Source organism: Bufo gargarizans, chromosome 3 (genome assembly GCF_014858855.1).
Source record: "Bufo gargarizans isolate SCDJY-AF-19 chromosome 3, ASM1485885v1, whole genome shotgun sequence".
Classification (NCBI taxonomy): Eukaryota; Metazoa; Chordata; class Amphibia; order Anura; family Bufonidae; genus Bufo; species Bufo gargarizans.
In genome coordinates, this window is record NC_058082.1 from 517,343,684 (window position 1) to 517,359,190 (window position 15,507).

The 15,507-nt window shown below is 43.4% G+C and overlaps 1 protein-coding gene across 1 annotated transcript in view; it reads right to left on the reverse strand.

The window, feature by feature from the left end:
* PPEF1 (protein phosphatase with EF-hand domain 1) overlaps nt 1–15,507 on the reverse strand; it is an 81,266-nt gene that overhangs the window by 36,970 nt on the left and 28,789 nt on the right. Inside the window, exons 4-8 of the mRNA XM_044287658.1 lie at nt 9,825–9,891; nt 7,439–7,602; nt 5,264–5,378; nt 2,773–2,819; nt 2,357–2,523 (exon numbers count right to left, since the gene is read on the reverse strand). Coding sequence (XP_044143593.1) covers nt 2,357–2,523; nt 2,773–2,819; nt 5,264–5,378; nt 7,439–7,602; nt 9,825–9,891 — 560 coding nt within the window. The remainder of the gene's footprint in view (nt 1–2,356; nt 2,524–2,772; nt 2,820–5,263; nt 5,379–7,438; nt 7,603–9,824; nt 9,892–15,507) is intronic.

Here is a 15,507-nt window from a genome sequence, read left to right on the forward strand (position 1 = left end):
CGGTGGCAGCGGAGTAGAAGATTTTCATACTTACCTGGCTGCTGGCTGCTGGCTGCTGCGATGTCTGCGTCCGGCCGGGAGCTCCTCCTACTGGTAAGTGACAGCAATGCGCCGCACAGACCTGTCACTTACCAGTAGGAGGAGCTCCCGGCCGGACACAGAGATCGCAGCAGCCAGCAGCCAGGTAAGTATGAAAATCTTCTACTCCGCTGCCACCGATGATGATTACAATAGAGGGAGGGAGGGGGGGGGGGGGTTGGGGGGGTGCGCACACTGGCCCCAATGTATTAAAACAATAGAGGGAGGGAGGGGGGGTTGGGGGGGCCCGCGCACACTGGCCCCAATGTATTAAAACAATAGAGGGAGGGAGGGAGGGGGGTGCGCACACTGGCCACGGTGGCCACCAACGAGTTAACAACAGGGGAGGGGGGGCCCACTGGCCACCAATGAGTTAAAAACAGGGGGGGGGGGGGTCTGCCCCCTGCTGCCTGGCAGCACCTGCCAGGCAGCAGGGGACAGTCATGTACACAGTTTTTTTGTATATTCTAACCTGAAGCGTCTCCATCACCATGGGAACGCCTCTGTGTTAGAATATACTGTCGGAAATGAGTTTCACGATGTAGCTCATATCCGACAGTATATTCTAACATAGAGGCGTTCCCATGGTGATGGGGACGCTACAAGTTAAAATATACCATCGGATTGGAGAAAACTCCAATCCGATGGTATAACAGAACTCCAGACTTTACATTGAAAGTCAATGGGGACGGATCCGTTTGAAATGGCACCATATTGTGTCAACATCAAACGGATCCGTCCCCATTGACTTGCATTGTAATTCAGGACCGATCCGTTTGGCTCCGCACGGCCAGGCGGACACCAAAATGACTTTTTTTTCATGTCCGTGGATCCTCCAAAAATCAAGGAAGACCCACGGACGGAAAAACGGTCACGGATCACGGACCAACGGAACCCCGTTTTGCGGACCGTGAAAAAAAACGTCCGTGTGCATGAGGCCTAAGCATGAGTATTGTATGCCAGGTGACACTACTCTTGGTTTCTAGAAAGAGTATATGCAAATCACATAAGAATAATTAAGATATGTGATCTGAGGTATGCTTTTCACGGAAACCAAGAGTAGTGTCACCTGGCATACAATACTAAGTAAGATTTTCTCTTGAGGAATTCTGATTCTCCAGTCCTTTTAGAAAGATAACTAGCGTGTATGTTTCATTGAGAGAAGTGTGTAATTCTGTTGTAATTCTCTTGATTCACTTACAGTTGAATGTTACTTTGGAGGTTTCTCTGGTTTATCTGACATTCAATCAAAATGGTATCTGTTTTTGCTATACAGATGATGTATGCTCAGGTGAATAGGAGGGAACTATAATTATATCTATTTGCTGCTGCACAGCAAGTAGGTAAAAAGTAACAAGAACACAGCAGCAATATGAGCACTGCATTATTTTCACACAGTAGATTAGCAGAAATGCCTTCCTGCCCTTTAAACATGCTTAGGTAGCACAGCTAGAAAAACGGCTAGGCCAGCCTCACATCCACAACCAGTTCTTTCAGGAAAAAAGCCCTTAATCAGAGAGAGAAAAAAAGAGAAAATTTCTAATGGCAAGGCCTTAGGGGGAACCTCTGGGTGGGTTTTATTTCTATTATGGAGACCAGTTGATACACGTGACAACTATTGTAGGCTACAAACTACTTCTCTGGATTTCTGGGTAAAATAAATGCAAATTACCACGTCTAACCTCTGCTGGCATCAGATAGATTTAGTAAAGCTAATTTGAATATCTTTCCAAGAAACCCAGCTGCGAAAAATAGAATCTGTCACCGGTTTTATATTGTCCTATCTGAGGGTAGTGAAAGAGCAAAATCCTGGGTCACTTACTTGTACTGCCTTAATTGTCTTTCTTAAAATCAATTCCGAGCAGCTTCAGCACAAGCTGAGAGCTGAAGTCCATTCAGTACACTGCATAAACTCAGGAGTCTTCATATTCAGAAGCTCCTGTCTCTCCCCACTCCTGCTGATTGAGGGCTCTCTTCCTATGGCAATTAGTGGTTGGGACAGGTTGAGATGGGAGCTCATGAATATTGGGACTCCTGAGCTCGTGCACTGTTCCTAGTGGTCTCCAGTGGTTTGTTCATCTGGAACTTCTCAATACTGATGTTATCAACACAACTGGCTTAATTCAAGTAAATGACCCAGTATCAGGATCTCTGTCACCAGTTTATACTACCCTAAGATAGGCCAGCATGAAGCTGGTGACAGATTGGCTTTACAATTTTTTTTAGGTACAATTCAAATGACATGTAAACTTTACAAACATGTTAATGGATGTGGTACCTCAGATTCATGATGGGGTCCTCGTGGTTGCCTCTATTCAAATGTAAATTATTTGGGTAGACCAGGAGGAATGCAAAGAGGATTATTAGTATTTCTATAGAATTCTTCCCTCTGTCTACAAAATCTCCGTTAAACAGATACGAATTTTCTGGTGAAGGGAGACCATTCTGCAGAACACAATCACAACATACATGAAACAGATGAGGAATTACAAAGGGAAACACGATAATCAGCATCACTGATATGTGTGCAGACAAAAACTTGACATGTTGTCCATAGTAATCAAATGCTGCATCATATATTGATGACCTATCTTGAGGCTGGTTAACTGACTCTTTTGCACAAAATACTGTATATTAGACCCCCCAAAAAATTATCAACTTCCCCAACTGTACATAAATCAAGAATTTTTGTACCTTGTAGAATATTAGCAGCAAATCATCCAATTTTCCATGAAGGTCACCTAATCATAAAATGGATAAATAATTGATAGTAACAACAATACCGCATTTTAAAATGAAGCATTTTAAAGTACAAAATTACTAATTACAAGGGTGTTTCCATAATTTAAATAGGTGTTCCCATGTGATAGTGTATTATGTCATCACTTTATGATCAGTGGGGATCTGACCTCTAAACAATCCTGAGAATAAAATGAATGCGGCTCTTATTTAGCACTGCACTCCCTTGTAGGTTTTCCCTGCACGGCGATGCTCCTGCCTACCGAGTTGTGCAGGGACCTGCAGTAGGCTCCATTCACTTGAATAAAGCTCTGCTACAGTTCCTTGCACAGTGGGTGCAGATCTCTGTATCCATGTCATGTACAGGGTTCAGGCTTTCTTAGTATATTATATCTGATTTTTATTTTTTACATTAATAATAGGATAATCCATTTAATTCCCAGGATTAGTGAAGGGTCCCAGAGGTCAGACCCACACCAGTCATAAAGTGGTGGCATATCATAACAAAGGCCATCTCATGTTCCTGCCTGAAACTCACACTTCAACTAAACCACCTTATTGAGATATATATTATACAGGATGGCCCATGAAAAAGTAGCCTGCCTCCAATATCTCCAAAATAAACTGCCTAATAATAAATCTGTCTTAGTTGTCCATAGAAACCAATCAGAGTTCAGCTTTCATTTTTTCAGAGCCCCGTAGGAACTGAAAGCTAAGCTCTAATTGGTTGCTATGGGCAACTAAGACCGTATTCAGAGTCTGGTTCGGAAATGGCATGAAACAGGCTCTGTTTTCATGAAGAAACCGAGGCCTCCATCAATTAGGATGGCTGAAGTTGTACATGAAATTCAGGAGAGGACTGAAAGTAGCCCCCAAAAATCAAATCGAAGACTGTCTCAGCAAGTTGGTGTATTACGAACGACATGTCAGCGAGTGCTGAATTCTCTGAACCTGAAACAGTACCGAATAACGTGTGTGCAGGAACAGAAAGAGTCTGACAAAGCTAAACACATGAATTACTGGACTTGGTTGCTGACTATGATTGCTGACAGACATTTGGACCCATTGCTGTACTTCATGATAGACGAAGCTTGGTTTCATTTATCAGCTCATTTAAATACCCAGAATACGAGTTACTGGTCCGCTGAAAATCCCCATTTCACTCACAAAACACCACATCACAACCAGAAAATTGGTGTATAGTGCGTAGTGTCAGGAACACGAATAGTGGGTCTAATTTCCTTCAGATCAACTGTGAATACTGCAATTTACCTGGACATCTTTGAACAGTTTTACAACCAACTAACTCCAGAAGATAACATGTCCTGCTTTTTCCAACAAGATGGGGCAACATGCCAAACCTCACAGAACTCACAGGAATGGGTCCATGAACTGTTTACGGAGGAGCGAACTATGAGCAAGGGGATATGGCTAGGCTTTACCGAATCAAGCTTCGGATCAGAGATCTGAAGTTGATTCATTCACACACTTCGGTGTTAATGCTCTCTGAGATCTGTCTCCATACAGCATTAAAATGTATTGCCTCAGTGTAGGCAAAATTTGTTTCACCCGAAGTTGAGAAATTCAGTATTCATTTCAGCATCTTTAAAAAATGTCAAATTAGGAATCGAGGTACCCGCCAGTACCAAACCCGACTTTGGATTCCTAATTTTAAATGTTTTTAAAGATGCAGAAATGAATACCCAATTCATTCGCCAAAGTCTCACGCGACTTCAGGTAAAACGAAGTTTAGCTTCAAAGAGCCAATGCATTTTGCTGTACGGAGACGGCATTAAAATCGAAGTGGTTGACCGAATCGACTTTGGATCAATGATCCAAAGCTTGATTCGCTCAACACTAGGTATGGCCACCAAGTTCCTCAGACTTGTCCACAGGTGATTTTTATATGTGGGGAAATTTAAATCAGAAAGTGTCCACCAGGGCTGTGGAGTCGGAGTCGAGGAGTCAGAGTCAATTTTGGGTACCTGGAGTCGGAGTCGGAAGTACAAAAAACTGAGGAGTCGGAGTCGGAGCATTTATCTACCGACTCCACAGCCCTGGTGTCCACTAACAATCCACATCCCCTGGATGAACTCGAGGAGAACATCACAAACACCATCCACAGCATCAAAAGCAGTACCAGACAACATAAACCGACGTGTCCAAAGATGCCTAGATGTGAACAGGGACCACTTTCAATATCTTTTGTGACTTGTGGGTAATTAAAGAAAAAAAAATCCACTTGCTCGTTCATCTTGTCATACGGGTTATTTTTTGTGGGCCACCCTGTATAAAGATATGTAAAACAAAGAATCTTTTACTTTACATTATTCACTTAACAATATCCATCTGTACATTGCCAAGCTGAAGCTGCTCCTCCTGTCAGTGACATTACATGAAGCTGTATGATAGGTTCTTCTGAGTCCGGTCCACAGACAATACTCACCACATACGGTGATCTGTTTAGAGTATGATGTGGTTAAATGAACAATGTTTGGCATTTGCTTTAGGAACTTTTTGACTTCATGGAAGAGCTGAAGGACATACCGGGCATGAAGTTGCTGAAATATGAATAATTCATACTGTAAAATATATGTAATTATGTCATGCAAACCATTCTATATGGTATCATTTACACATATCTTTTGACGGTATATGTGTTAACCCTTTCACGTCAATGACGTACAGAATAATACATCATATAATTAAATAAGTGTCGAGAATAGAATATTAGGGCTACAGCCTTGGTTTTGGTATAATTTGAAAGCTTTGCTCAGGCTGCAGCTTTCATTTGAAGTTCTGGACCTCCATGACATTGTAATGTGCCGGGTGATTACTTACACAAAATATAAGGGTATGGAGGGCAAAATGTTAATTCTTTATTTGTATATGTATACAGGTGAAAATTGCTGATGAACCCCTTGCAGAAAAAGGTTTAAAAGAGTTGTCCAGTTTGCATCAACATCCTTTAAATTAGTCATTTATTAAAGTAGCTGCAATTTTTTAAATGTATTTCCTTTTCTCTTATTGCTCCTATCTCCTGTTGTGGGCTGTGGTCACATGACCATGTCCATGCAGCTCTTTCTTTCTTACTTCCTGTGATGTTATGTTCATGGATGTGTCAAAGCAGTAACAGGGGCAGTGATGGGAGAGTGTCTATGTAACTAGCGAGGTGGGAGGAGCTATAAACTAGCTGGGCGTTGTTAGGGGCGGTGCTGGAGCTGTGGTTGAGAACGGAGAAGAGCATCATGGGTTTGGTTGGATACAGCAACAGGAAGTTTTACATACAGGATCGAAACAAACCAGAGGGATTTGTCTACATTGTGGAAACAGGTTAGAAGGTGCAAGTTTAGAAAGAAGAAACCATGGGGAAGATGTACATGAGGTAAGCAACTACATGAGCATATCTGTTAAAAACCATAGCAATCCCGGAAAATCTCCTTCAGAAAGAGGTGTGGAACTGTTCTGTTAAATAAGGGTCATTTGGCAACTATGCCACATCAGGACATATAATATACAGTTTATTTGTACTACTGGAGTAAAAAGTAAAAAAGTACACAATAATATCTACAATTTTTATGAGATAGGTGTGGGTGACTGCAGAATGTGTAATCATGCTCCCTGCACCATTTGGCCAAATATAACTGATTTGTTAGATGTGTGGGTGGTTACAGGGAATCTACCACACACAACCTTTGAACAGATGTGTCATTGTTTTTGGCACAAATCATCCATGTTTTTCTAATCCTCTAATACCTCTGCAAAGGGGTTGTGCCAAGATTTAAATGTATCCTCTTGGATTAAGATAATGAGTACAGCACTGGATTATTTTCAGAAGTCCCTTAAAGGGGTTCTCCAGGAATTAAGAAAATAAAAACAAATAAGTAATACCTAATTATAAATATATTGCCAAATACCTTTCATTAGTTATATTGGCTCATTTTGTCTGGGGAGCAATCATTAGGAGAAATAAAATGTCTGCCATCCTATTAGTACACCTAAAACCTGTCCACACAGGAGGACAAGTTACTTCACAACACTGAGCTAAGAGCTGCCTCATCCTCCTCTCTTACATGTCAGGGATTATGCTGCTGAATACAGTTTAATATGATCTTCAACTGAATATCTGTAGGAACGGAGTTCAAGAGGATTAAAGGGGTTGTCCAAGTTATGCTAGAATGTAGACAAAAGCAGGGATTGTAATAGCATGACATAAATCCAGTACTCACCCATTTGACCCCCTGCTAATTCCCGTACTGCCACTCCTATGCCTCCCACATGTCTTTGTTTACTTGGCTGCAGCAGTTACATGCCCATACACAAACATGACCACTGCAGCCATTCACTGCCGTAAGTGGTATACAGCAAGAGACCACTGATTGACTGCAGCAATTTCGCCTGTATATGGTCACACTACTGCTGCAGCTAAGTAAACAAAGGCATTGGAAGTGGCAGGGGGAATCAAACTGGTCAGTATTGGACTTTTTGTTTCTTACCACAGTCTTAGCCTTTGATCCCATTTTTTCATAACTCAGGTAACCCCGGGATCAGGTGGGCTCTACTGGTAGGAACCATACAAATGCCTGTCATTTCCATGGATGCATCTGATCAGTGGGCTTACCTTTTCTTGCTTGAAATCACGGAGGAGTGTATTTGTGTCAGACACAGATAAAGGGAATGAAAGACGTGGGCCGTCATAAGACTCCGTAACTTCAATTGTTTCATAGAGCAGAAGGTTTTTTTGCCCTTTGTTTGAAGAGTTGAAAGTTATATCAGAAATCAAGTCTGGAAAATCAAGCATTTATGTCACATTTATTATGTCCTATTCTCTGAATTTTGTTTAATGATTTGGAATCTGACTCATCCTTACACATGATCTAAAACACAGGTACTTTCCGACTAGTCTCAACAATCCACAGATTTTTTTAGAAGGAACCTCAATGCTGGGTTCGTCACTCAATTTTGTATATTTACTGAATATCAGAGCAAAAATGCATTAAAATAAATATGCATACAGCATACATCTGTGCTCAAAGCAACACAAGATTCAATTGTCAGCCTCAAAGAGGAAGCTCCTATAATCGGGAATTCATAGGGGCTCATAGCAAAGTGAAGAACGAGTCCTACTTTCTTGACAATAAACAGAATTGTATTAATGCAATCAGCAATATAACTACTTGAGTAGCAGCCATAGGATCAATAGTAATTTTAGTTCTAATGGATAACCCACATGATGGCGTTAGACAACAGAAAGACATCAAAATGTTATTTTTTTTTCAGCAGAAAAGGGTACAATGGAAGAGATGGTGAGGGACTAAGAGTGACAGAATCTGGCTTAATTTGAGCCAAAAAAGCATAGATACTGTACACCACAATTATATGCTTTAGACACTTTTTGGAGGAATGACTTAGTGGGTAAAGGATATGACTTATTGGGAAAGAGGTGCGGCCAGAGTATGTGACTTATTGGAAAAGAGGGATGTACCAACTATATTTTGGTAGCAACATTTTGATGCAAACTAAGGCAATCAATAGGTTTTGTAAAGTTAGACAACAGTGTCTAAAGGTGCACCAAATTTATCATCCAGTATGAGCAACTTTGATAAATGTGGCGCATCTTTACACTGTCTAGTCTAAGTTTACACTGTTTAACGGGAAAGGTGGGTGAATATACATTGGCTCCGTCATGGCGGAGCTGTACTCAACTGATGATTGTGCACTCAGCCTCTTTGCACTTTAGTGCACTATTCCAGTACCCATAGCCCATAAGCACTGGACAGAAGAATGCTACATGCTATATTTTTCTGTCCAGCGATGGAAGACCCAGCATCAAAACTGTTCCATAGAAAACTATCGGATCAGTTCTGGCATCAGTTTGCCTCTGGCATTTCAGTATTACAGCAGAGCAGATGGTTGTATATGCAGTATGAGACAATATTAGTAAATCTGCCCCAGTATTTCTGTATTTGAATAATCCCCTAGGCCTCTGCCACAGCGGGGGACTTGCATATCTGTTATTGTGGTTTATTCTATAAAAACATTTGCATGCCCTACTGTGCTAGAAGCATGTTATCACAGCATTGGCTTGGGGACCTTACTTTTAAAGAACACCTGTCAGCAGGATCAACCCCACTAAACTATTTATACTGCCTGGTAGATTGCCTACTGATTAAAATGATACATGCCTTGTAAAAATCGGTTGCTGTGCTCCTGCGAAAAAATACTTTTTATTTTATATGCAAATTAGGGCTTTTGTGCACAGAGGAGGAGGGAGGCTAGCCATTTAGTGCACTTCAGCTCTTCAGTGCTTGCCCCGCCCCTCAGTGCTCGGAAGTACTAGCCTACATAAAGAATAAAGTGTTTTTTTTTCTCAGAAACACTGCAATCAGTCTTCCCAAGGCAGTTATAACTTTAGTCAGAAGGATGTGTAAAGGTGCCATTGATCATGTGACAAACAAAAAAAATGCCGCAGATTGCCTGTGTAAGGCCTCTGGCACATGAACGTGTGCACCCTGTGGCCGTGCTGCAGCCCGCAAATTGCGAGCCGCAATGCACAAACACCCACCGCGGGGCAGGCGCAGCGGATCGTGGACCCATTCACTTTAATGGGTCCGATATCCGGCTGTTCCACAAAAAGATAGGACGTGTTCTATCTTTTTGCGTAACGGAAGTACGGGACGAAACCCCACAGAAGCACTCTGTAGTGAAGTGAATGGGTCCGCATTCGTGATGCGGAATGCACACGGAACGGTGCCCGTGTATTGGGGATCCGCAAATGCGGTCCACAATACAGCCACGGAGCGCACACGTTCGTGTGCAATAAGCCTAAACAAGGATGTTCTGCCGGCTAACAAGGAGACTGCTTGGGGGTTAATGATTGTAGTAATGATCAATCATCCCATACAGCATTATCATTGGTGCCTGCAAATGCACTTCATGTGTGGGAAATGATTAGAAATAAACTTCCTCCTGATCAGCGCCCTGCCGGCCTATCTGGTAAATCTTACCTGGGCCTGGGTGTTGCTCATTCAGCTGCGCATAGTGATCAATCATGAATGTAAAAAAGTTGGAGAGCTGGAAAACAAGATAAGTTAAAAGAAGTGAACATTAAAATAATAACTAAAGCTGTACATACACGAAAGGCTCTTTGCACATTAAAGGGGTTGTCCAGGTTCAGAGCTGAACCTGGACAGCCCTCCATTTTCACCCCGGCAGCCCCCCTGACATGAGCATCGGAGCAGTTCATGCTCCGATGCTCTCCTTTGCCCTGCGCTAAATCGCGCAGGGCAAAGGCATTTTTCAGAGTTCCGGTGATGTACCGGGCTCTCCATGGGGCTCACAGGAACCCCAGTGACGTCACCGGCACTGATGGGCGGGATTTGGCTCTGCCCTAGCCAGTAAAACGGCTAGTGCAGAGCTAAAGCCCGCCCCTCAGAGCCGGTGACGTCACCGAACACACTGCTGGGCGGAAGTTACTGCCCGGCAGTGTGTTATTAAAAACAAAAGAGCCTGTGCTCTGCGCGATCTAGCGCAGGGCACTGGAGCGCATCGGAGCATGAGATGCTAGGCTCAGGGGGGCTGCCGGGGTGAAAATAAGGGTATGTCCGGGTTCAGCTCTGAACCCGGACAACCCCTTTAAGTTAAGCCCTACATTTGGCAAATATGCTGGAAAAAACTCCATTTGCTGAAACTGGTCTCCGTTTCCTGGTCCCATACTGACACACAGGAAATGCCTGCTGATTGACTGCAGTGGGCAATGATTGGTCGAGTGAGCATTTCGTGAGTGTCAAGAGGGATCAGAAAGGGGAGACCAGTCCCTATATCCCCGGTTATGTTCCTTTAGGACTCATTACTTGTTACCTATATTGAACTGTAAAAATACATTGTCGAGAGGTCAAGCTAACACCTGAGCCATTTGAATATAACTACCTCATTGCCAGTGTATATCTGATATATTCTTATGTCTTAATGGCGCTTATTTTTATATACGCTTGTATTTGAATGTATGTTATTTAAGACTTTATGTAAAACCCTTAATATAAATAATTTTACAACAGAAAGGGGAGACCAAGAGTGGCCCCGGTAAGTGTCGGAATGGTGTGGTGGGAGAATTTACAAGGTTAAATAAAAAATGTTAGTAATAGTGTAATAACAAATTACATATTCAGAACCCCCCCCCCCCCCCAAAAAAAAAAAACAACACCTTTTATTAGTATAAAATACATTTTTTAATAAAAAAAAACACTAAAAAAAAAATATTTCCCACATTAAACAAGGCCTCAAACAACTATGTCAATGAAAAAAAATATATATAGAAAAGTTACAGTTGCTGAAACAGAGGGGCAAAAACTAAAACATTTTGCTAACCACTAAAGCCTTTTCAGGCCAGGTCATGAGGTTAAAAAATGCCAGCGGCTGGACAACCTGGAAAGGAACCCAGACAATATGGGAAGGACGGTTAATGATTGTCATGTAACCCCTGTTGGGGTAGCATTGTGTGCAGTGGATACTGCTGCTAATGCCAAACAGGGATTGACAACATCAAGTATTAGCACTTTTTCTCCTGAAGTGCACTGGACTACAATTCCCACATCCACTTGTTTCCCTATGCGATTGCAACCAAAAGGAGAAGAAGTTAAAGAGGTTGGCCAGTTTCCTATACTGATGACCTGTGCTTAAGATAGGTCATCAATATCAGATTGGCAGGTATCCGACTCCTGGCACCCCCGCTGACCAGCTGTTGTAAGATAACATAGTGCTCATGCGAGCACTGCATTTTTTTCACTACCTGCTCCTCATTGACATTGCAACGGCAAGCAGGTATAAAAACAGCTCCTCCATTCACACTTAAATGGGAAGAAGCAGTAGGAGGGGTGTAACTGCTCCTTCCCATTGAAGTTAATGGGATGGAGGAGCTGCTGCAGTACCCTAGATGGGGTATCTGCAATTCTTTGTTAATGTACTGTTAAGGTAGTAATGTGCTACATTATATGTCATGTATTATGCTGGAGAGAGATGATTTTGGAGAGTTTTATGGCTAGAACGTTAGAGTTAGCAAGTTAACAAGCGTAAAGCATTACAGACTTTGCTGCTGCAAAGGGGAAACAAGGTAAGACACCTGAAGCACCCTTAGATTCATGGATTCATGGTTGAGAATTTTTAGTCAGCAAAATGGTCAGCATACAGCATTCTTAGGCCTGAATGCAGTGGAGGGATAACGAGTTCAGACACCTGCACACTTCAGAGATAATTTTGGCCAGTTGTATTACACTGACGAGCAAAAGGGTAAAACAGTTTCGGACTTTTGATTTTCAGGCTCCATATTTCACCATCCACTACAAGCCTCAAACGTGAGATTACCAGCATTAGGCTTCTTTCACACTGGCGTTTTGAATTCTGTTTGTGAGATCTGTTTCAGGAATCTCACAAACGGTTCAAAATGGATCAGTTCAGCCCCAATGCATTCTGAATGGATAAGGATCCGTTTAGAATGCATCAGTTTAGCTCCGTTCTACCTCCATTCCGCTCTGGATGTGGACACCAAAATGCTGCTTGGTGACCAGGATTGATGGTGGTCTCTATATGTAAGTATTCTCCAGGACGAGTTACTTCGTGCACTCAAGTACTATTGCAGCGTCCCACTATGCACTGCTTAAAAGCACTTTTTGACCTTAATAATGTATTAGGTTGTAATGTATGATTTTAGTACTATTGTATCTGTAAAATTCCTGTTACCAGGCAGATTATACATCCCACCACTAGATGGGGATATAGTTCAGGTCTTATATATACCTAGGTCAGGCTTAGTGAGACAGATTAGTTGAGACCAGAGATAAGATCAGATTAGTTGAGTAAAAATGTAGTCAGAGAAGAGAGCAGATCTGAGGGAGTCAGATCAGATTAGTGGGAGAAAATGTAGAGTGAAGACTTCATGACACAGATTAGTGAGTGGAGCCAACTTCGCTAGGGGGTGATACTCAGATGTGAGGCGCAGATGAGCGTTTTCCTTCTGTGGCCGGACTATAGACTTGCATCCCTGACCAGTAGGAGAAGAGTTTGCCTCCCTGGAAAAAAAATTTTTTCCTTAGGAATCATCGGTGATAAGAGCCATTATTGAGGGCCACAGACACCTTTGCATGGTGGAGGATTTATAGCTTCTGGCAGCCACACCATACTTCTGAGAGACAGTTGAGTTTTCCTGTCTAAATGTTGAGCTTGTAGGGAAAGGACAAGGAATAGGATCCAGCACATCAATAGAAACCAGGTACACCTAACCCACTGCTCCAAACTGAAACCTGAAAAGCCTAGAAACAGTGGATTTGCAGAACCAACTCTGTATTATCAAGACTGCATTTTTGTACTGCTGCAACCAAAGACATCAAAAGTAAAAGTTGTGAGTTGCATTTCACCACTGTCTACCTCATTATTACCATTATTGGTTATACCACCATTAATGGTACTGGCGTCACGACACAAGCCATCAAGGGACAAGCACCCTAAGCACCCCTAACATCAAGGGCACCTCAACTACCATCTTGGCTGATGCTTCCCTACACAAAGCGTGCCCCGGAGGATTTTGTGCTGTCCACCTCAACACTGTGCTGCCAGCCCAGGGAGACTTTCTGCTAACCGTGAGTAAACTGATGAACTGTGTGTTATAATTTGGCCCCTCATCGGTCCACCGTGCACCTCACGTGTTGCCCCTGCGCTACTGGCTGGCTGCACTATGGGTATGAAAAGGACAACATAGTGTTTCAGCAGGACAACGACCTGAAGCATACATTGAGATTGGTGAAGAAATGATTCAATGAAAATGAAGTTGAGGTGCTGGATTGGCCCCCACAGTCCCCAGACCTCAACCCAATCGAACATTTGTTGGTAGAGTTGAAGAAAAAGCTGTATTCCTACCCAAGTGAATCGACCAGTATGCACCAACATTGGGAACGTGTGGAAGAGACCTGGGAACAGATTTGACCGAGAGCATGCCCAGAAGGATTCAGGCAGTGTTGAAAGCAAAAGGTGGATTTACAAAATACTAACAAAATAATAAAAATTTTGAATTTTAGTAGCAAAACAGTAACAATGCAGTTACCTGACAAGAATCTTCATAACTAATCATATACTAAATACCGTATTTTTCGCCCTATAAGACGCACTCCCCCCCCCCCCAAATTGGGGGGGGGAAAAGGCAGTGCGTCTTATGTGGCGAATACTTCAGTTTGTATACCGCCGACCGCATGCTGCGCAGCGCGGTGGCGGGTGTATTAGTAGGCATGGATGAGGGAGGAGGGGCCGGCATCCAGCTCTGTAACTACAGCGGGCCCGGTGCAGTCACTGTATTCTGCTACACCGGGCCCGCTCACTGTAGGAATCCTAACTGCAGGCAATGCTAACAGTAGTCTTTTATGCAGCCTGTACTTACGATACTAACTTTCCGGCAGCCAGCAGGCAGGAGGCTGAGCTGGTGGGCGGGCGCTGAAAACATAACTCACTATGTCACGCGCCGGCTCCGCCCACTTTATGAATGAAGAAGGGAGAGCCGGCGCGTGACATAGTGAGTTACGTTTTCAGCGCCCGCCCACCAGCTCAGCCTCCTGCCTGCTGGCTGCCGCATAGTTAGTATCGTAAGTACAGGCTGCATAAAAGACTACTGTTACGGTACCTTGTCTGCTGTTAGGATTCCTACAGTGAGCGGGCCCGGTGTAGCAGAATACAGTGACTGCATCGGGCCCGCTGTAATTACAGAGCTAGATGCCGGCCCCTCCTCCCTATTGGGGGTCATTCTATGGATAGCACTGTTATGGGGATTTGTTGATGGCACTGTTATGGGGGTCTGTGGATGACACATAGCGTAAAATGCTATTTATGTGTCATCAACAGATCCCCCATAACAGTGCCATCCACAGTGCCCCCCATAACAGTGCCATCCACAGTGCCCCCCATAACAGTGCCATCCACAGTCCCCAATAACAGTGCCATCCACAGATCCCCATAACCGTGCCATCCACAGATCCCCATAACCGTGCCATCCACAGACCCCCATAACAATGCCATCCACGGACCCCCCATAACAGTGCCATCCACAGATCCCCATAACAGTGCCATCCACAGATCCCCATAACCGTGCCATCCACAGATCCCCATAACCGTGCCATCCACAGACCCCCATAACAATGCCATCCACAGACCCCCATAACAATGCCATCCACCGACCCCCCATAACAGTGCCATCCACAGATCCCCATAACAGTGCCATCCACAGATCCCCATAACCGTGCCATCCACAGACCCCCATAACAATGCCATCCACCGACCCCCAATAACAGTGCCATCCCCAGATCCCACATAACACCATTAGGCACACCTTTTGGTTCAAAATTTTTATTTTATTTTTTCCTCCTTAAAAACCTAGGTGCGTCTTATGGGCCAGTGCGTCTTATAGGGCGAAAAATACAGTTGCAAGTCCACATTGAGAAATGGATATTGCAATAGTTCCAAGAAAAGGGCCTATCACCTCTATATGCTGTAGAACGGGCACACAGGGTGCCCACTAGACCGCTCCCCCCAGGGAGAACACCACATCCGATCCTAGTTAAAATACTTCACTATAAAGATAGGGACACTATATTAAGACAAGCATGAGGTCATCTGGATTTATTAATTAATGGAGTACAGATATCATTCTTTCTG